The sequence below is a fragment of the Spermophilus citellus genome, assembly GCF_964194105.1.
Source record: "Spermophilus citellus genome assembly, chromosome: 17".
In the NCBI taxonomy this organism is placed as follows: Eukaryota; Metazoa; Chordata; class Mammalia; order Rodentia; family Sciuridae; genus Spermophilus; species Spermophilus citellus.
Genome location: NC_138199.1, coordinates 27,136,633 through 27,158,781, shown reverse-complemented (window position 1 = coordinate 27,158,781; position 22,149 = coordinate 27,136,633). Strand labels below are relative to the sequence as shown.

At 45.6% G+C, this 22,149-nt stretch overlaps 1 protein-coding gene across 2 annotated transcripts in view; it reads left to right on the top strand.

The window, feature by feature from the left end:
• The window catches only part of RAP1GAP2 (RAP1 GTPase activating protein 2), a 136,492-nt gene that overhangs the window by 59,475 nt on the left and 54,868 nt on the right, over positions 1-22,149 (top strand). For both annotated transcript variants that reach the window (XR_014019378.1, XM_081271606.1), the window contains exon 3: positions 18,985-19,020. Coding sequence is in view for 1 of the 2 variants with exons in the window: in XM_081271606.1 (XP_081127732.1) it covers positions 18,985-19,020 (36 nt within the window). In the remaining variant the exon portion in view is untranslated. The remainder of the gene's footprint in view (positions 1-18,984; positions 19,021-22,149) is intronic.

Sequence of the window (22,149 nt, the reverse complement as noted above, 5' to 3'; positions counted from 1 at the left end):
CTGTATTTTATTGCTTCTGAGACCCCCTCTTTCCCTACCCCTTATTTAACTACCCTGGAATCAGGAGCATCTCACAAGCAGTGGCTTGCCATGGTTTGTAATTCCCAGTATTTTTGTTTGATTAGTGGTACCTAGAATGTGCACCTTACAATGGATACTGCTTAGATTTGATGAAATCTAGTGTGTGTCCGACTCTGGCTGTGTGTAGACACACCTTCTTTCCGCCAGATGTTAATGGTTTAGAAGAAGGATGAGATGGTTGCAGCCATTAACATAAAACAGAATATGATGTTTACCCGAACCAGGTCAAGTGCCATGGGAATGGCGACTGAGGGGCTTTCTGAAGGCTTAGGGGAGGTTAGGTGGGATCAGACCCTGAGCGCTTTCCCTCTGTATCAGCCAGCTCATCTGCACACACCCACGCCCCGTTAGCAGAGTGGTTCAGAACTTGCACCCTGGTGGCGGTCTGTGGCTTTGCGTGGTTGCTTGTTTGCCTAGCTATTTAACTTTCTGCCTCAGTTTCTTCAACTGTAGAGTGGGCACAGTAAGCGTGCTCGCTGCCCAGGGGGTCATAAGATCAGACAAGAGAACACATATAAAATATTTAGTCAAGGGTCTGGCACATAGAGTGAGAGCGCAATAAATGTTAGACCCTGACCAGTGAAATTAATTCTGTGAATTCAACAAATTTAGAGCCGACAGACATTTATTGAACCGACTTCTGTTCCGGGTGTTAGGCACATTCACATCTGTCATCTCGTTTCATCTTCAGAAACACCCAGGCGTGGGGTGGGGAATTGTTACTCCAATTTTGCAAATAAAGAAAACGTGGCCCAAGGTCACAGGGCTGGTCTCAGTCTGGGGCTCTTTTTCCTGGAGTACAGCTGCTGGTGAGAAATCTCGGGTAAGAAAGGAAACCCTGCTGATCCAGTGGCCTCTTCCCAGCCAGGGCATTTGGTCATCCGGTCATTACTGTTGGGTGTCCTCAATGGTGGGGTTTAGGAGGAAGCGGGGTCGGGCTGGGAGTGTGGCTCAGGGGTAGAGCACTTGCCTAGCATGCAGGAGGCCCTGGGTTTGATCCCTGGTACTGGGGGTGGAGGGGCACAACAGAAGGAAAAGGGTCTCATTCAGAGCCACAGGAGGCTAATCTAACACAAGGACAATCTGAACTGAACGTAATCTCCTCTCCTCTCCTCCTCTGTAGCCAGGGGGCAGGTTTGCTTCTCAAGAATGGCTACTTGTGTCCCTGACTCTCATTCCTTCTGTGCTTGGTCATCCTTCTGATCCCTGTACCCTGGAGAGGCTCTCAGCATGTGCCCATGCTGCCACCTCTGCCCAAGCCTCTGCAGGGACCAAGGATCACCTCAGCCAGCCAGGGGTAGCCTTCCTGCTGTCTAAGTTTAACACAAACATATTTACCTTTTCTCCTTACCCCTCTTCCTTCTTCCTTTCTATCTCCCCCCCCTCCATTCCCCTTTCACCTAGAGTACTTGGCTCTGCTGCTGACAGGCTGTGTGACTTTTAGCGGGCCATTTAACTTCTCTGAGCTTTAGTTACCCCTTCCCCCTGCAACTGGGCCATCATGAGGGTCAAGTGGGAAATATTAGGGATGCATCCTGGGCCTGGTCTGTACTATGTATCCTTAGATCCTGGACTGATAACTCTACAGTCTTATCAGAAAATTATGGGGAGAATAATTCTCTCCAGAAAACTCCTCCCTGCTCCCCTTCTGTCGTGGCCTAGCCCTTGCCTGCTCCTCTGAGTGTCTGTGCGGGCTATGGTGGAGCTATGTCCTGCTGTTCTCTTATGGGGTTGTAATTATTTGCTCCTATGATTGTCTTAGTCACTAGCCTGAAGCCAGTCCCTTTATTCAGTTATTCATCCGTCAAGTATTTATTCAGAGCCTGTGCGCCAGGTGCCAAGGTTATGGACCAAGTGGGAGAAACAAACAAGAAATTACAGAGAGACATGGATTCCACAGGGCATGTGTAGGAGGGGAGCCACTTGGGGGAGGGAGACCAGGAAGTCTTCCCGGAGGAGGTGATCTCCAAACTAAGTTCTAAGGGAGGAGTCCACTCAATAAAGTGGAGTGGGTAGGAGGGAGGCTGGTCTTCCCTGGGTCCCCCAGCCCCAGTCAGTGCCTGGCCCGGAGGAGATCAATAAGAAGAGGTCTTCCACTTCCCTCCCTGTCTCTTAATACATTCCTGTACAGAGGCAGGGGCTTGGACCATAAGGGTGCTGTGGTCAAGGGGTTGTGAAAGGGTTCCAACTATGGCATGTCCTGCCAGCCTAGGGCATGACAGTTCCTGGGGCCAGGGCTGCGGGAATGGGCTTGGCAGGCTGGGGTGGGGCTCTTGGGCACTGAGCAGGAATGGAGATGAGCCAGAGCAGGCTTGGGTGGATGTTGAGGATGCAGGAACACTGTAGTGGATTCCTGGGCTCAGTAGGGACAGGGAGGCCCATGAAATTTGACCTCATTGCTTCTCCCAAGATGGTCTTTGCATCAGCATTTGAGGAATTGGAAGGGACATTGCCAACTTTCTCTGCAGCCAGGACTCCCTCTCACAGGTGGTTCCTCTGAGTGAATAAGGTGCCCAGTTTACGTCTAGAACTCTGCCCTTTCCTTCCCATGTCTTCTGGCCTCCAGTGCAGTTCCAAGCCCCCAGGGATGGACCCATGCAAAGACCTGGCCTGGCCTCAAGTGAGCTATGCCCTCCCCCAGCCCCTGGGGACATTTCCTGGCCTCTCTCCTCCCAGGGGATGCTGGTGGGGTTTCTGGAGCAGGCACAGGCCGTGCAGGGCTGGAGAGGTGAAGTGGGCTGGGTGTCCAGATGCCAGCTGGGCATGAGTGAGGGAAAGCAGAGAAAGACTGGTCTTCTGGGTGGGCTTCTTTTCACACTCAGGAAGTGGAGCTGGGAGGGAAGGTCTGGGATCATCATGGTTGTATTTGTGGAGGGTGATTCGTGCCTCATCTTGCAGTGGACCCAGTACATGCTCCACATCCTGGTGGGCCAAATACCTTCATTTTACAGATAGGAAAACCGAGGCTCAGAGGCCAATTACAGCGTACCATCAGCAGAACCATGAGTGGAAAGCTTGTGTGCCGCATACTAAATCCAGAGCTATTTCTACCACACTGCTTTTTAGAGGCATTTAAAAATTCATGCCCTTCCTTTTGAGCTGGGGACATTGCTTTCCTCCTAAAGCTGGAACAGGACTGAGGGCCCCCCAATGGGTATGAAGTATGACGTGTTTATTAGTGTTGGAAAGAGACTCCGAGACCCAGGAGAGGGCCTGGCTCTCTGCTCCCCACACTTAGCTCCTAAAAGCACAGCTCGTGGACACCTCTGGCCCCGAGCCATGGATACAGCCTGAGTCTCCCCAGGCCATTCATCTTATTTATTTTTAATTTTTCTCAAGGGATAGCCACAGGACATGAGGACTGCTCTCTTAAAGTGCTTTTAAAAATATTTTAAAAACAGAGTAGTACATGCAATAGATTTAAAAAAAAAATTCAGCCTATTCCTGAAAGAAAACAGTTCCCTATGCCTCTGCACCCCTTCTCAGAAGCCCTCTTGCCCCCTCCCCGGGACTCCTAAAGCAACCTCCCAACTGTATCTTCACATCTCTGATGAGTGGTGTTCCAGGCTCTGTAGGGTCCACAGGAGAAGCCTTCAAAGAGGCAGGCACTTCAGTCCCCAGTCCTCTAAAAATGAAAACACAAACTCAGAGACACAGGTGCTGATCTTTTACTTTGTTTTTATTTTCCTTGTGCATAGAACTTCTCAGCTCACAGACAGGAACTCTGAGGCCCGGCAAGTGGGGTCCGCCCTGAGCCCCACAAGACACCCAACACTATTCTTCTTTCATCCTGGCACCGTCACTGGCCTCCTGTGCCCCATTCCTCCCTGTGGCCTGGCGCAGGCCAGTAGCATTGGGAACTCCTCTCGCAGGGATGGAAGGGGACAAGTGCTTCTTACCTTTGACTTTCTCAGGCCCAGATGGGTGTCCTCTTCTAACTTTCTGGCATGGCACCCCTCCCTTGGGAGGGACCCCTTGCTCTTATGACATATGATGGGTGGCCGCTCCACCGGTCCTGGACTCCCCAAGAAAAACAGCCCAGGCAGAAGAGGGGTTGAAGGTCAAAGCGAGTCAATGTGGACTAACAGCTCTGGGCAGACACCCAAATCCTGCAGTTCCTTGTTTGATCTTAAGGAAGTTGTCCAACGTCAGCAGCCACCCTTGCTGCCACTGTGGTGGTAGCAGCAGCAGCAGCAGCCGAGCAGCAGCCACAGCAGTGGTGCTAAGGCAGACAGGGCCCCTGACTCACAGGGGACGGGCAGGGGAGGAAGATGATGGATTTCTTCAAGAACATTTTGGTGAGTCTTTGGGCTGCAAGAGGAATGCCCATCCAGGTCCTTCTGCCTGGAGGGATTGAGGGGCATAGTCCCTCCTCCTGTCACCTGGCAGGAAGCCCCAAGTGGCTGTTTGCTCACCATGGGGCATGGAAGCCTCCTGTCACTCCGGGGAAGGAGGAGCAGAGATCGAGGACAATGGGGACTCTGTGTGTGTGTGTGTATGTGTGTGTGTGTGTGCGCACACACACGAGTGGTGGGGGTGGGGGAGTGGATGGGGACAGAGTCAGGGTCCAGGTCTTTCCTCCCTGGCCTGTTATTTGAGGTGGGGTCTTGGTATGGGGTCGGACAGAGCTCACTTGTGTGCTTCTCTGAGAGATCTTCTTGGCCCAGTGCCAGGGCCCAAGGGGACCCATTGCCAGCTACAGGTCGCGCCACAGGTGGGAGTTTACAGGATGAGAGGGAGAGAGGGACTCTTCCACGGGGGCGTCTGCTGTGGAGCTGGCCAGCTCAGCCCTGGGAGCCTAGCCCCTCGCTTCTTTGTTCTGTGGTCTCGGGGTAGCCATCGTAGGAGGGTGTCTCCAGGCTGCAAGAGGAATGCCCATCCAGGTCCTGCTGCCTGGAGGGGTTGAGGGGCATAGTCCCTCCTACACTCTGTCATTGAGCCTTAGGATGTGGTCGATGTGAGACTTGGGGTGGGGAGTGAGCACATCTAGTCCTGCCCAGCCAGATGGTCCCTGGAGGTTCCTGGACGCTGTTTCGGCTCTGCCAGCCTCTTTGTACTCCTGGTGGACACGGGGCCCAGGCTGATGCTGCCCCGCTGGGGCTACTGGGCTCCCTCATCCACACACCTTCCTGCTGCTGGCTGGGGACTGGATGTTTTCTTGCCTTTCTTCCCCCTCCTTGACTGTGCCATCCCTTTTATTCAGGAAGCTAAGAGTCACAGTCTAGGGATGAGTGACAGTGTGAGGAGTGGCAGGATACTATATTTTGGGAGTTGAGCCAAGGAGTTCCCTAATCTCAGGAAGGGTTTTGTGGGGCTTATGACCTTGTTATCAAACAGAACTGGCCTGACCCCTCTGAGTCATGGCAGGGAGTGGCTTGTGGTTATTTGGAGGGCTTTAAGCTGGAGACCGATGCATCATATTAATCTTCCAAAGGACCATGTGGCTGTTGTATAGAGAACTGGTGGGGGTGGTGGTGAGAGGCAGGAAATCTGATAGGAGACTGTTGAATGGACCATTGAGGGACAGTGACATGATGGAGGTAATGAGACACAAAATGGGACCCACTTTGATGGTAGACTTGGAGGCGGATTGAGAGTGGGATTGGAGCAATCCATGAGGACTCTTAGGGCTTTGTCCTGAGCTTAGGATGGGAGGAGATACTATGCATTGAAGTAGAAAGCTGGTTGGTGCAGAGTAAGTTTTTAATTTAATGGGAGTTCTGTTTTGGCCTCGTTGAATTTGAGATGCCCATCAGAAGTGTGTGAGATGTGGAGTTGACCAACCCAGATGAAGCTGGACTTGAACCTGTCTCTGCATTTCCTAAGTGTGTTCACTGTGGGCAAGTTGCTTGACCACTCTAAGCCTCCAGCCTTTTAACTCTAACCCTCTCTGGATGCTTGTGAGGCTTATGGGGTAGCATTTGTAAAGTGCCTGATTCAGTGCCCAATGCCTGGCACATCACGGAGTCCCCAACTGAGGACACCTGGGACTTCCTAAAACTTTTGTTTCTATCATTTTTACAACTGAGGAATATCCAGTGGTTTCCTGTTGACCAGAGCAGAACTTCATTCTTGTGTCTTGTGGGCTGATTTGGTTCACAGACTTATTATGTTTGATCTGCATAGAGATTTTTAACATTGAGTTGATTAACAATGAATTGATTATCAATGTATAAGGACTGATAAGAGTTCACATAAAAATTTGGATTTCTAGCTTATTTTGAAAACTCCAGCTGCATTGAGCTTGCGTTTCTAACTTGGCAGCTTGGTTACAGATAAATAGTGACTGTCCCTTTTGGGCATTTAACGTTGTCTTACTCCTCCACTCTTTTGATTTATTTATTTATTTTTTTAAATTGAAGTGAAATTTATGTAACATAAAATTAATCACTTTAAAGTAAACAGTTCAGTGGCATTTAGTACATTCAAAATGTTGTGCAATCACCACCTCTATCTAGTTCCAAAATATTTTGTTTTCATCATCCTCAAATAAAACCCCATTAACAGTTACTCTCCATCCTTTCCTCTCTCCACCCCCAGCCCCTGGCAAACATTAGTTTGTTTTCTGTCTTTCTAGAGAAATGGGATATTCTAAAGAAATGGGATTCTTATGTTTCTGTACAGCAGAAACAACAATTTGCAGAGTGAAAAAAATATCCAATGGAGTGGGATAAAATATTTGCAAACCATATATCCGATGGGGGATAATCTCCAAAATATATAAGGAACTCCCAGAACTCAATAGCAGAAAAACTAATAATGTGATTTAAAAATGGGCTCAAGACATGGATAGACATTTCTCTCGAAAGACATACAAATGGTGAATAAGAATGTGAAAAAAAATGCTCAATACTATTAATCATTAGGGAAAGTAAATAAAAATTACAATGAGGTAGTACTGTTAGTATGGTTAGTATTAAAAAAAAAACCCAAAGTATGACAAGTGTTGGTGAGGATGTGGAGAAACTGGACCTTGTGTAACTCTGTTAGTGGGAAAGCAGAATGGTGCAGCTGCTATATGAAAACTACACAGAGTCTACTTAAAAATTAAACAGAGAAAATAGCCAGCTTCATTTTTTTGCATGTGGATATTTTTTTCCAACTATTTGTTGAAAAATCTATTCTTTCCCTATTGATAAGTCTCGGTATCCTTGTCAAGAATCAATTAAGGGCTGGGGATGTGGCTCAAGTGGTAGCGCGCTCGCTCGCCTGGCATGTGTGCGGCCCGGGTTCAATCCTCAGCACCACATACAAACAAAGATGTTGTGTCCGCTGAAAACTAAAAAATAAATATTAAAAAAAAAAGAATCAATTAACCAGCTGGGCATGGTGGCATACCCCAGTAATCCCAACAGCTTGAGGCTGAGGCAGGAGGATTGTGAGTTCAAAGCCACCCTTAGCAAATTAGTGAGGCCCCTAAGCAACTTAAGGAGACCCTGTCTCAAAATAAAATATATAAAAAAGGTCTGGGGATGTGGCTTAATGGTTAAATGTCTCTGGGTTCAGTACCTAGTACAAAAAAAAATCAGTTAGTCATAGGTGTGTGGATTTATCTCTGGACTCTTAATTTTATGCCTTTGTTTTATATGTCTATCCTTAGGCCGCCACCACACTGTTTTGATACTGTAGCTTTGTAGTAAGTTTTGAAATTGGGAAGTGTGAGTCCCTTAACTTTGTTCCTTCTTTTCAATAATGTTTTGGCTATTCTGGATTCCTTGAGTTCTTATATCAAACTTAGTGTCAGCTTTTCAATTTCTACAAAAACAAAACAAAAACTCATCTAGGACATCTAGGATTCTGATAGGGATTTTATTAAATATGTAGATTGCTTTGTTTGGTGTTGGCCTCTAAATAATATTAAATCTTCCAATCCATGAACATGGGATGTCATTCCATTTATTTAGGTTGTCTTTAATTTCTTCCAATAATGTTTTATATTTTCAGTGTATAAGTCTTTTGGTTAAATTTGTTCTTATTCATTTCATTTTTATGCTATTTGTAAATGGAATTGTTTTCTTGTTTTCCTTTTTTGATGTTTGTGGCTGGTGTTCAGAAACACAATTGATTTTTGTATTTGGTGGTTTTCCTGATTATTAGCTTAAGTCATTTTTTTTTTGGGGTAAAAGTTTTAAGGCTGCCTATATAGGATCATGTCATCTGAAAACAGAAAAAAAATTATACTCCTTTCTTTGTGGTGGTTGCTTTTTATTTCTTTACTTTGGCTATGAGGGTACAATGAATAATGTTGGTGAAAGCAGGCATCTTTATCTTGTTCCTAATTTCGAACGAAGAAATTTCACCATTGAATATGCTGTTAGCTATGTTTTTTTTCATTTTTAAAATTAACTCTTTGTTGCCAATGTAATAGCTGCTTATGATAGAGACTGACAAATTAGAGAAAATGTGAGAATTGCCCCTATTCCTACAGCCTATAGACAACTTCCTTAACACATCAGACTGGTTTCATTTATTTTTAAAAATGTTTTTTATCATGTTGAGGAAGTTCTCTTTTATTTCTAGTTTTCAGAGTTTTTTTTTTTATCAAGAAGGGTTATTGATTTTTGTCAAGTGTTTCTTCTGCATCAATTGAGATTATCATATGTCTTTCCTTTCTTGTTCTATTAATGTGATAATGTTACATTGATTTTCTTATCTTGAACCAAGTTTGCATTCCTAGGGTAAAATCCTACTTGGTCATGGTGTATAATATGCCTATGTTTTGTTGAGAATTTTTGCCTCTGTGTCCATTAAAGAGATATCGATCTGTAGTTTTCTTGGGGTTCCTTTGTATGGTAATATCGACCTCATAGGATGGGTCAGGAAGTATTTCCTCAACTCTTCAACTTTTGGAAGAGTTTCAGAGGATCTGTATTAATTCTTTAAATGTTTGATAGAATTCACTATGAAGCCATGTGATTTGGTCCTGAATCTTCCTTGATTGGGAAGCTTTTAATTACTGATGCAATCTCTCTCTCTTTTTTTAATCCCTTTTCTCTTTCATTGTCTGCCTGTCTAGTTATTTGCACCCTCCAGTCCTATCTTAGAGATATAAATATGTCTGCCTGATTTTTAAGATGTCCTATTAGACCTGCCATCTTCCCACCCTTCCCCTCCTGACTCCATCTCTGCTCTGACATCTCTGCCCTGAGAGTCCCTTTCATATACCCCACCCGCATTAAACACAAGTCCGTAGGTCAGTGCTTCTCCAAGGATGGTCACCTGGGAACTGGTTAGAAATGCAAATTCTCTGGCTAGAAATCAGAAACACTAGGGGTGGGCCCAGGAAGCTGTGTTTTAGCAAGCCTTCCAGGTGATTCTATTGCATTAGCACTGCGATAGGTAATAGAGAGGCATTGCGGGTTCCTGGGCCCAGGTGATATAGTGAGGGGGCATCTGTGAAATACTCCAGCAGTAGAGGAGCTCTGTGAAGCATAAGTAGCTGGGAGGGGAGGCCAAAGAAAGAAAATAGAAGCATGCAGGTAATTTCGTGGTAGTGGAGGAGGGAGACTTTGTTGGAACAGGACTTGGTTGGAACAGGACTTGATAAGACAACTAATCATTGAGGGCACCCATTAGAGATAGGATTGGGCTAGGTAGGATTGGGTGAGGGTTCAGTCCGTGGCTAGAACTTAGATAACTCTTATTAGTAGGCATATTGGCCTGTCCAGTCCTGCCTCTAGCCATCCCAAGGAGCCAGCCCTGCTCATTTGCAGGCCTAAGACTCAGTTTCCACTGCTTGTTTCATTCTCATCCTTCTCAGCAGAGTATTTAGTTACTCACTGGCAAATGTTTCTTGAGCCTTTGCTATGGGCTGGACACTTCTAGGCAGAGGGAGACAGCAGTGAACACTATAGACCAAGAACCTGGTGTCCTTAAGGACCTTCTGTTCTGGTGTTTCTCTGGAGGGTGGGCAGCTGCCCACCCTCCAGGACCTCCGAGGCAGCAGCCAGGCAACTTGGTGTGCTCCATGGTCAGGTAGCTGGGCGGCACGTCTGATTTGGTTCCTAATAGAGTGTATGCTCTGGGTCTTGCATATACACCTCTCTCTCTCTCTCTCTCTCTCTCTCTCTCTCTCTCTCTCTCTCTCACACACACACACACACACACATACACATACACACACACATATACCTCTCTTGGTATTTCCTTGAGGACCAGAGACTTGCTATGACCATCGTTTTCTTCTTTTTCTGCATCTTCACCTTATTTTCCAGGGATCCGTGTGAGTGGAAAACACCTTCTCCTTCATTCTTGTCTAGCTATGAATTTGTTTCTGCTGTTAATGTGACTTTGGTTCCTCAGTGTGTGCCCTGGATTGGGGTGGGCAAGGGTAATGACTGAGGCGATTGCTGATGAGCATGGAGTGTGTTGTGTGTTGGGTGCTGTGCCAGGCTGTGCACATGCTGGCTCATTCCAACATGCAGGGTGCCCAGATAGCTGTCATCCTGCTGTGATCTGTGGGTGTGTCCTACCTCTTGGGAGTGGGGCATAACAAGGCTGCTCACACATAAACACACCCTCCAGTAGTGGAGGAGTAGAGCCTAGAGCTGGGGCAGAGTATTTAGTTACTCACTGCAGGGACATGGTGAGCTGCAGGTGGGTGGCAGTGGGTGTCTCTTCAACAAGGAGGGTCACAGAGGAGGAGGAGGAGTGAAAGGGGAGTATGTTGCAGGGAGAAGCCACGTCAATGTGTAGAGCTGCCACTGAAGCAGAGGGGGCACAGGTGGGGCTGCTTCTGCTTGCAGGAAGAGCACAAGGAGTAGACAGGCTGCTACAGCTGTCCTGAACAGTTGGACCTCCATATCTGTGGGTTCTGCATCCACTGATTCTACTAACCTCAGACTGAAAATATTCGAACACAAAGTTGTGTCTACACTGATCATGTATAGGCTTTTTTCGTCCCTAAACAATATAGTATAACAACTGTTGACATAGCATTTACATTGTATTAGGTATTAGTCTGGATGATATAAAGCACACAGGAGGATGTGTGTAGATTATGTGCAAACACTATGGCATTTTATATTAAGGGACTTGAGATTTTGATGTCTGTTGAGGTTCCTGGAACCAATCCCTAGCAGATATCAAAGGAAAATTGTTGGGCTAGGGTTGTAGCTCAGTGGTAGAGCGCTTGCCTAGCATGTGTGAGGCACTGGATTTGATCCTCAGCACCACATAATAATATAAATAAATAAGATAAAGTTATTATATCCATCTACAAGAAAAAATATTTTAAAAAAGAAAATCGTCTCACACAAATCCGTATTCTTTCCATTGTTTATCTTTGTCATTACCCAAGCAGTGCACTGGCACCAGAGCCAGAAAGGGGGCGCACTGGGGAAGATTTCTTGAGATTTTTCAAACCTAAATGGCTCCCTGCAGTTCCTGGTCACGCCTTCTCCTCCTACTTGGAACCTCCTCCAACAGTCTCTTCCCCAAAGACTGGCTTTACCCTCAGGAGGGAGGACCAGGCGGTTTCTATATTGGGAGGTGGAGAGGACAGGGACTGAACCTGACCGAACCCCGGGGCCCAGCCTGTGACTTCCTTGGCTGAGCTGGCTCTGTGATTATTTCACGGCCTACTTGACTGGCTATTAAAGCAGAGCCCAGGGGAAATGCTGGCCGCCGCTCTCATTTGGGTGGCAACGGTGGTTGCTAATAATAAATTAGACAGCTGAGCTCACACTGCTATTGATGAAGAGGCCGAATTACATTCCTCTATGAAAAATCCAGGGGCTGGCTTCCTGAAGGAGGGAGATCCCCTTCCCAAGGATGCCCTGGGCAGGACTTCAGCCTGTCCCACTGGGACAGCAGCTCAGTGAGTATTTATTGAGTGCCTGCAGGGTGGCTTGGCTGCGTGATGTATTCTCAGGGTGTGTGGATAAGGGTGGATCTGAAAGGCTACAGCTACTCTTCCAGCCTGCCCTGAGTCACCCTGCTTCTGAGTGGAAAAGGAGACCCGCTCTTTGCCAAGACTGGAACTGTCGCATTGGAAATTTCAACTAGTCACCAAGCTGAGTTAGTGAGGCCAACTCAGCTAAGGCCAGCTTCCACTGGCTGATTTCTGCTCCTGGGCACTGTCCATGTAGGAATCGTCTCCCAGAGCATTCTCACATCTGAGGATGAATCACGGCCCTTCTCACCATCTGGCCAGCCCCAAGGCCACGGTGTATCTTCATTCAGGAAACGCACGCTCATTTTTAATAGGAATCCAAACATACCAGCTCTGGGAAGATCCACAAAGTCAAGAAAAGTATCCTGAAGCTGCCGGACCCTCTTTCCAACAGGTCCAAGCTGTTTCCATAGTGAGCATTCTCATAGTTACTTTTAGTAGCTGCTATTTACTGAGCATTCTCCATGGACCAGGTACTGGCTGGGCACTTCCTATATGCATTATCACTTCATCCATGTAAGAGCCCCCAAAAGTCAAGGATTATTTGGTTCAGTTTTCAGGTAAGGAAATTAAGAGAATTGAGAGAGATTAACCTGCATTATGCCACACAGCTGGGCAGCATCAGACTGGCCATTCCCCAGACCCAGGCTTTGACAACAGGGTTCAGCTCCCTCCTGTCTTCCTACTGCACCTAAATCTAAGCAGCTCTGCTCTGCCTTGCAGATTTAACCTGAGTTCTGCAGTCAGAGACTCTCAGGTCCAGACCCCAGCTCTCCTTTCTTATCTGAACTTCAGGATATTTTACCCAGAGGCCAGTCCAGCTGGGCTGATCTGCTCGCTGTTCATCACATACACACAATTCTTCATTTTTCCACCTTTTTCAACATAATTCCTGCTGCTTGGGTACCATGTTCTCTTTGTCTCTCTCTATCAAGTGATTTCTCTTTATTCTTTAAGGGGGCCTAGGCTCTCATGTCTTACCAGAACCTTCTTTGATGTGTTGGTTTAAAATATGTCCACACATTTATTGATAGTTCTTAAGATGTGGAACCTGATTCTCCTCCTGCTGAGTCTGGGCTGGACATTTGCTTCTAATGCATAGGATAAGTGGAAGTGAGGATGTGTGATTTCAGGTTAACTTTCTCTGGGCCCTCTCTGCTGGAACACTCATTCTGGGGGAAGTTAGCTGCCATGTTGCAAGGATGCTCAAGCAGCTGATGGAGAGACTCACGTGATGAGGAACTGAGACTTCCTGCCAGTATCCACGCGAGTGTGCCAAGAGGCTCCAGCTGCAATTAGGCCTTCAGATGACCACAACCCCTGTTGATGACCACTAAGCTGCTTTTGAATTCCTTCCTCAGAAACTGTTTTGAGCCACTAAAGTTTGGAGTAATTTGTTACAAAGCAGCAGAGAACTACGTTTGACATCCCAGTAAGAAGTGCTTTGTGCTGCCCATGAACCACGGGGCTGCTCATCAGATACATTACCCTGGAAAGTGTTGTTTCATAATTTAAGATCACATATCTTGGAAGTTGGGCCCTTGCCATGGACAGGTACTTCCAGTATCCTGTCCATGCCTTGGAGGTACTTAATCGGTTGGGGTTAACTGACTGATCAATAGAAGGGCAATTGTTGAAGAACACAGCTGAAAAATTTTTTGATTGCCAGCTTATGTGGATAACAGAGTGAGCTGGATTTGGGGGTGATTTGGGCATTTTAGTCTATAATACACAGAGCCAAGGATCAGTATGAGAATGAATTGGCCTGAATTCAGGGTGTTTTTGCAGGCACTGAAGGCTGAGTACTGGGTCCCTGGATACTCCCTATCATGAAGTTGTGGGAAGGGCCTGGAGCTGGAGTTGGGGAAGTAATGAAAGGGCTGTCAAGAGTCTCCACTTAGGTGTCCAAGTCTTCAAAACGTGGATCATATGCGCGCGCGTGCGCGCGCACACACACACACACACACACACACACAGAAAAGTGAAACATCCTTAACCAACATCTTATATTGCCATCTAACCTGCAAGATATTTTTCTTTGCAGGGATGATACATATACCTATAATCAGACGTGTACAGTATATACACAAATGTCTTTTGGGGTTTAATTGAAAAAATAGGATTATCTTGTTGTCAACAGTATTTTTATCACTTAGAAAGGCATTGTGAATCTATGTGCTAGTAATAATTTAACACAAGTCTCCTCTCTTGATATTTTCTTGTCTGGGCATACTCTCATGCATTATTTGTTTCTCTCGTCACTGGTGGCTACTGTATTTCTGCTTTTTTGTCTATAAACAATGTGGTGATACACACCCTTATATTTGAATTTTTGTGCAGTTGCTCAAATATTGCTCTAGGGCAAATTACCTAAGGTTAATTTTTTTGGACCAAAGGATTTGAACATTTTTAAAACTTAGAACACAGAGCACCAAATTGCTCCTTAGAAAGATTGTACTAGTCCAGTGGCTTGGGAGGCTGAGGCAGGAGAGATTGCAAGTTCAAAGCCTCTTAAGCAATTTATTGAGGCCCTAAGTAACTTAGTGAGACCTTGTCTCAAAATAAAAAAATTAAAAAAGGCTGGTATGTAAATCAGTAGTTAAGCACCCCTGGGTCTATCCCCAGAACCCAAAAATAAGAAAAGAAAGAAAGATTGTACCAGGTACACACTTATCTACAGTTCCTGTGTTCTTTTTTTTTTTTTTGGTACCGGGGAATGAACCCAGTACCAAAAACCACTGAGCAACATCCCCATTTTTTCCCCAGCCCATTTTAATATTTTATTTAGAGACAAAATTGGCCAGTCTGATAGACAAAATATGTTATCTTATTATTTACTATCAATTTATTTAATAACAAGGGAGGTTGGGCATATTTCTTTGTGCTTATTGGTCATTTTATAATTTCTCCTTTAGCAGTTTTTTCATGTCGTTTGCACATTTTTGTATCCCTTACAAAGCTTATTTATTTATTTAAAGTTTAATTATGCAAGTCACATGGGTGGGTGCATGTGTTTGTGTGATAGGCCAAATACAAAGCTTAAATTCTCTTACTGCTCTCATCTTCCCTTCTTGATAAAATAACTTTTGGTAGTTTGAGTTATATTTTTTCCAAATAGTTTTCTACGCCACATTTTAGATTTTGTTTTTAAGGTTGTATTTATGTAAGTGGGATTATATTCAATGAGGTGTGCTCTGATTTTTCTCCTTCCCCCCAACTTTCCCTCAGTGTTCCTTGGAGAGTGGCTTATTTAAGCAATAGAAATTGATTGCTTTGTTTTTGAACGGTTGCATAGCTTTCTTGAACAGCCCTATTGATATAATTCACAGACCGTAAAGTCACCCATTTAAAGTGTACAATTTAGTGGTTTGGCATATGCATGGAGTTTTGCAACCATCGCCTCGCCACAATCAATTTTAGAACAGTTTCACCACCTCAGAAAGAAACCCAGGATCTTTTAGCTCTCGCCATCCAACCTCCTGACCCCCTCAGCCCTAAGCAAACACTAATCTACTTTCTGTCTATATGGATTTACTATATAAGTGGATCATATAACATGTAATCTTTTATATCTGCCTTCTTTCACTTAGTATACTATTTTTGAAGTTCATCCTTATTGTAGCATGTACAGTACTTTATTCCTTTTGTGGCTGAATACTATTCCATTGTGTAGGTATACCACATTTGTAACCTACTCACCACTTGATGGACATCTGAGTCGTCTGGGTCTTTTGGCACACACGAAAAGTGCTGCTGGAGCATTCTGTATGAACATAATTCTCAATATTCTGTATGAATATTGAGTTGTTGGAGTTTTTTATGTATTCTAGTTATAGGTATTTGTTTGAGTCCCTGTTTTCAGTTCTTTTGGGTATATACACAGGAGTGGAATTTCTGGGTCACATGGCAACTCTGTGTTTAGCTTTTTGAGGTGACACACACCCTTATATTTGCGTTCTTGTGCAAAATTATTTTTCACAGCAACTGTGCCATTTTACATTCCTATCAGTAATATATGAAGTTTCCAATTTCTTTACATTCTTGCTTGCACTTATTTTCTGCTTTTTGATAATAGTTATCTTAGTGGAATATCATTGTGGTTTGGATGTGTATTTCCTGATGGCTAATGATGTCGATTGAGTATCTTTTTACGTGCTTATTATCAATTTGTGTATCTTCTCAAGGGGAAATATCTATTTGGATCCTTTTCCCATTTTTAAAAGGAGTTTGTTTTTATTATTGAGTTGTCAGAGTTTTTTATGTATTCTAGCTATAAGTCTCTTATCAGATATATGGTTTGCAAACATTTTCTCCTAGTCTGTGGGTTGTCTTTTTACTTTCTCGAGACTGAATATGAGGATTTAGTTTTAATTCTTCTTTAAATATTTGGCAGATGGCATTGAAGAAGGAGAGAGAGGGGAAGGGAGGAAGAACAGGAAAGGGGGGGTGAATGCAGTGAGGATTTAACAAAATCATGCTATTTGCATGTATAAATATACCACAGTGAATTCTACCTTTATGTATATGTATAAAACACCAATAAAAAATAAATAAGCAGGTCGGGTGCGGTGGTGCATGCCTGTAATCTCAGTGGCTGGGGAGGCTGAGGTGGGAGGATCGAGAGTTCAAAGCCAGCCTCAGCAGTTTTGTGAAGTGCTAAGCAACTCAGTGAGACCCTGTCTCTAAATAAAATGCAAAATAGGGCTGGGGATGTGGCTCAGTGATTGAGTGCCCCTAAGTTTAATCCCCAGTACACCAAAATAAATAAATAAATAAATAAATAAATAAATAAATAAATAAGTGAAAGAAAGTTAAGCAGAACAGAGGAAGAAGAAGGAGAGGGAGACAGGGAGGGAAAGGGGATGGACACCAACGACTGAAACGGAGTAAATCAAATTCCATGCATGTGTGATTTTGTCAAAATAAACCCAACTATTATGTATAGCTATAATAGTTCAATAAAAAAACAGTAACAAAAAAGAAACAAATGAACACACAAAAAATATTAGATAGAATTTACAAATGAAGCCATCTGGGCCTGGACTTTTCTTTTGTGGGTAAATTTTTGCATCACTAATTCAATCTCCTTATTTCTTATAAGTCTTTTTCGATTTTGTGTTTCTTTCTGAGTCAGTTTTGATAGTTTGTGGTTTTCTAGGAAATTTGTCCATTTCATCTAAGTTATCTAATTTGTTGACATGAAGCTGTTTGCAGTATTTATTTTTATTCTATGAATGTAGCTTACTCTAACCAGTTTCCGAATAGATTGGCATTTAAGTTGTTCCAAAAAAAATATTTAAATGTTACAAACAATGCAGCAATGAACATTTTGAGAGTATGTATCTCTGCGTACATGTGAATGTTAGAATATAGATTACTAGAAGTGCAATTGGTGGATCGGGTGTCTGTGTATTTAAAATGTTGGTTGTTTCTGTCCCCTGTCCTCTTTCTGCTCATCTTTATTGATTGGTGTGAGCTCTTTATATCTGGCATTCCTGGTCTTCTGGAGATGGAGTTGGTAAGAATGCACAGTATTAGTTGGTGCTTTTATACCTAGAAAAGTGGGAAGGGTAGGTTTGGGTGTTTGTCAGCTGCTCTGGTCAAGGACATTGGGTGTGGATGCCCCAAGCCTACTCCTGTACATTCACTTGTGGGGTCTATAGACCTAGATCCTGACTGCTTGGAGGTCTCTCCCTTCTGAGGAATTCTGAGAGCAGTCATCTGGAGGGGCCCATTCCTGCCATAAAATCCAAAGCACCTCAGTCAGGCCTAGCTTGGCCTGTTAGAGGCAGAAAGCCTCTGACCTGAACTGACAGCAGTTCAGGATCTAGGTCTGTAGACCCGACATGTGAATGTACAGGAGTAGGCTTGAGTCACCCACACCCAGGCAGTTCTGGCTCTTTGGTGCCTACAGAGGAAGGGAGATTTGAGGAGGTACTGATTCTGCATGAAAAAGAGTTGAGGACAGTGCCTTCTTCCTTGTCACTGCATTCTTTGGGCACTGTCTGTCCAGGCACCTCGACTCATGGCTTGCCAGTGCTCAGATTTGTGTAATGATGTTAGTATAAGAAATTAGGGGGTTGGGGGTTGTGGCTCAGCGGTAGCATGCTTGCCTAGCATGCGCAAGGCACTGGGTTCGACTCTCAGCACCACATACAAATAAATAAAATAAAGGTCCATCAACAGCTTAAAAAAAAAAAGAAATTAGGGCTGTTTTCCTGGGGTGGGAAGTGGGGGACTTCGGAGGGACAGGAACATGTTTTTCATCAGGGTGAAGCTTCCAGCACCTCAGCTGTGCATTCCACTTCCTTGTTCTCCTTACACCTTTACCTGGAGTTTACAAAGGGGTCAGTGGAGGAGGTTAAAGGTCTGAACAGCTGCGGTTTGATATTTTTAAAATAATCCACCCATGAGCTGGAGGCTCAGATGAATGGGTTTCAGGCTGCATTTCACAAGCTCTAGGGTCCCAAAACAGTGCCGTGAGGCAGGGGCCAGGGTGGCCCAGGGGGCACAAAGAGGCTCCAGCCTCTTTGGCTGCCCTGACTGGAGTGGCTGTATACACTGGCTCTCTGTTGGGGTACTGAGTGAGATTTTGTAGGAGACAGAGAGTCTTTGTTGCCACAGATGTCAGAAAACTACGTGTGTTGGACATTTTGGCTTCACTGTTGGGTTGAAAACATCCCAAACATGAATCCTGCTGGAGGCCGAGTCTCCATTGGTGTTTGGGGGAATGTGGCTTTTCCCAGGGGTCCCCCTGCCCCTTCCCCCACAGAGACAGAGTGTCTGCTCTCTCCCCAGGGCCAGTGGCCAGCCCAGGCCTGTTTAATTTTCTCTTTTGTTGAATGGGGTGTTCTGGCCCTCCAGTTCTGCAAGGCAAAATCAAATTATCTTCTCTCTTGACTCAAATGAATGTCCTCCCTGGGGAAGCCCTGGGCTTAGCTTCCAGGCAGTTGGTGAGGAGGAGGCTCTGACTCCCATCTTTCTCTCCCTCCCCACTTTGTGTCTTTCAGTCGGCGGAGTTCTTCGAGATGCTGGAGAAAATGCAGGTGAGCACCCCCAAAGTGGGGAAGCAGCCAAACCCTGGGTGCAGTTGCTGCTGGGACCTTGGGGGTCTCAGTAGCAGGAGCTACCTTGGAGGGACAGGTCCCCACAGCCCTGACCACCTGAGGCCATTTTGCTATCGGGCAGCAAAGCACTTGGGAAGACTCCAGCCTGAGGACGGGAAGGACCAGCTGGGGATCCATAAATTCCATGGAAGTGGGGAGGGCTGGAAAGGGGCCATTGTTCCTGGAATGGGTTGGAAAGAAAGCTTGAAAAAGCAAGCCCCATCTGAGGGGTGTCATCTTGGGTCGGGGAAGCGAGAGCTGCAGCATGGGAGGCAGATCCAAGTTCAAATCTTGCATTGGACACTTGGTTGTACGAGTTCCTTACCATTTCCACGCCTCTAAGTAAACAATAATAAAAATGCTCACTGAGCTGCTATAAGAGAATATGTGTAAATAATTGGTAGGCACTCTGTGAAAGTCAATGTTCAATGTGGATTTGAGGGACTTTTTATAAGCACAGTCCTTATCTGCAGATTCCAAATCTATGGATTAAACCAACTGTGGAAAATTTGGTTTCATGTGGATGGAAAACATTTTAGAAAAATTTACATCTGTATTGAACATGCACATACTTTTTTTCTTGTCATTCTTCTCTAAACAATGTAGATAACACCTATTTACATGACATTTATGTTGTATTAGGTAATATAAGTAAGCTAGAGATGATTTGAAGTATATGGGAGGCTGGGTAGGTTCCAAACACCATGCCATTTTAAATAAGGGACCTGAGCATTTGTGGATTTTTGTATCCCTACGGGTCCGGGAACTAATGCTTCTGAGGTCAGGCTCTCAGGTAAGAAGGTTGCCCTAGGGAATATGAGCAGAGGTCCAGGTGGAATTGATGTGGGTGAAGAGAATGGGAAGAAGTTGATAATGGCACATGTTTCAAGCACTTCTCTTAGGCTCAGGGATTGACAGGTGTTATTTTGTCCTGACAAGGCCCTGGGAAGTAGGTATGATCCTATTACCATCCCCAAATCACAGGTGAGGAAACTGAGGCATTGAGCTATTAAATTAAGCACTCTAGGACACATGGCAAGCAAGTAAGTAGCTTGAGAGCCAGAGGGCTTAGCCATTGTACCATGATACTTTTTACCCTAAGTAGAAGAGACAGATCCTGTAATAAGGTTCTGGAAGTTCCAGGAGGAGGGGCAATATGGTGCCCAGGGCAGTCCTGAGATGCAAGTCTCCTGAGGGGAGGTGAGGAGAGGGACGGTTGGAGGGAAAGATAGTATTTGTGTCGTGACCACGAGTCAATTATTAAGATTCTACTCCATACCCAACAGTGTGTGGACTGAAAACTCATTTTACATTCCTTTAAGGAACTTCTAATCAGGTTGTGGAAACAGGGCTGGCATGTGCTCTGCGCGGAGCTGTGGGGACAGGGTATAATTAAGTGCTCAACTGCTTGGAGCAGAACTGGGATTTTCCCTTTAAGCCGATGGGATCCCTTCATTCTGGCAAGCTGGTGGGGAATCAGAGGCTCCACCTTCCTACTCCCTGGTGGCCTCTGCCTTCCACCTGTCCTCACCCCCAGCTGGAGTCCCCTCCCTCCCCCACAGGGCATACAATTTGGCCCCACTTAACTGGCCTCATATTGTTCCTTTTTTAGAGGCTGTAGGTTGGGTTTGCTTCTCAGCTAGACTGGGAGCTTCTCCAGGGCAGGGGCTTGTTTTTCCCCTCCCTCTATATTTCTATGACAACCGACACCCAGCACCCATGGTGGTTTGCCATTTCTGTCTCAGTTGAGGCGCGGGAGCCAAACTTCCCAGCGTGTAAGACTCTACCACGTGTCAGTGGGTGCCAGCGGTGGAGGGTCCAGCAGAGTAGCTGATAGGAAACTTGCATGTGGGGAACTGATGGTGGTCAGGCAGTGCCTGGTGTGGGTGGATTCTGTTCTTGGGCATGGGCTTCTTCCCTGTTCATCTTGCAGTTGTGAAAACAGAGCCTCAGAGCAATTAAGTGCCCGGGTCACTCTGCTAGTTGTGAGGAGCTGAAACTAGGCTCCAGGATCCTTGATTCCAGCCCAGGAGTCTAGGGATTTGAAGAAGGGCACAACCCCTGTGAAGCAAAGGGAGTTTAGTGCACGTGCTTTGGAAGCTTCAGTCCTGGGCTCAGGTTTAACCTCCATGCCTTCTAGTTGAGTATCTTTCTCCTCTGAGCCTCCATTTCTTCATGGTGGGAGGGTGGGTGGTGAGGCAGCTAGTGATAGTACCTGTTGTACTCAGGGAAGAGGTGGCCCTGCTTGGGCAGTGGCTCTGTTGTGGGGCAGGGAGTGGGGTGTCTGAGAGGCTGGGAGGAGGTTTTCTCTCCTGCCTCAGGACTGTTCCCAGACAGGGATGACTAATGCAGGACAAACAAAGTGAACTCCTGACATCACTCCCTCACCCCCACTTACCCAGTTGGCCAACCCCAACAGGGTCTGCAGGGCCACCCAGGTGGTTTTCTGCCTGTGTGCAGGAGGGGCACCTGTCTTGTGGGAGGGGCCCTCCCACACCCTCCTGAACAATGCTGCAGGGTGACTCAGCCCAGAGAAGTCCAGGGAAGGGGAAGCCGCATCTACATATACTCAGTTAGCAGGAGCCCTGGTGTCCAGGAAGTGGGGGGTGTGGTCATGTGGATAGGTGACCTGGCTTCAAATCCAAGCCTTGTCAGTCACTAGCTGTGTGTCCTTAGGCACATGCCGCCCCCCCCCCGCCCCTCCCGTGTCAGTGCTCTGGCCAGATAGGGACTACTTCTGGGCTGTCCTTGGAGGGGAGCTTTCTCCTAGCTTGTCCCACCAGCTCAGACCCTCACCTGATTTATTCAGTCTTGGGACACCATGTGTTTCCCTCCCACACAACCCAGTTAAGTCAGAACCCAATTATAGGACTTCTGGAAAAGGCACTGCTCTCAGAAGTGAATTTTCCAGACACCTGCAGGTTAATTCCCCCAGTCTAATCCCAGTCCTCAAATCTGATCCTCAAATAGATACTCCATGTATCTATGAAGTTTTTTTTTTTTTTTTTTTTTTTTGGCACGGGGGTGGTGGGGAATGTGTCTCATTCTCATTTTATAGATGCAGCTCCA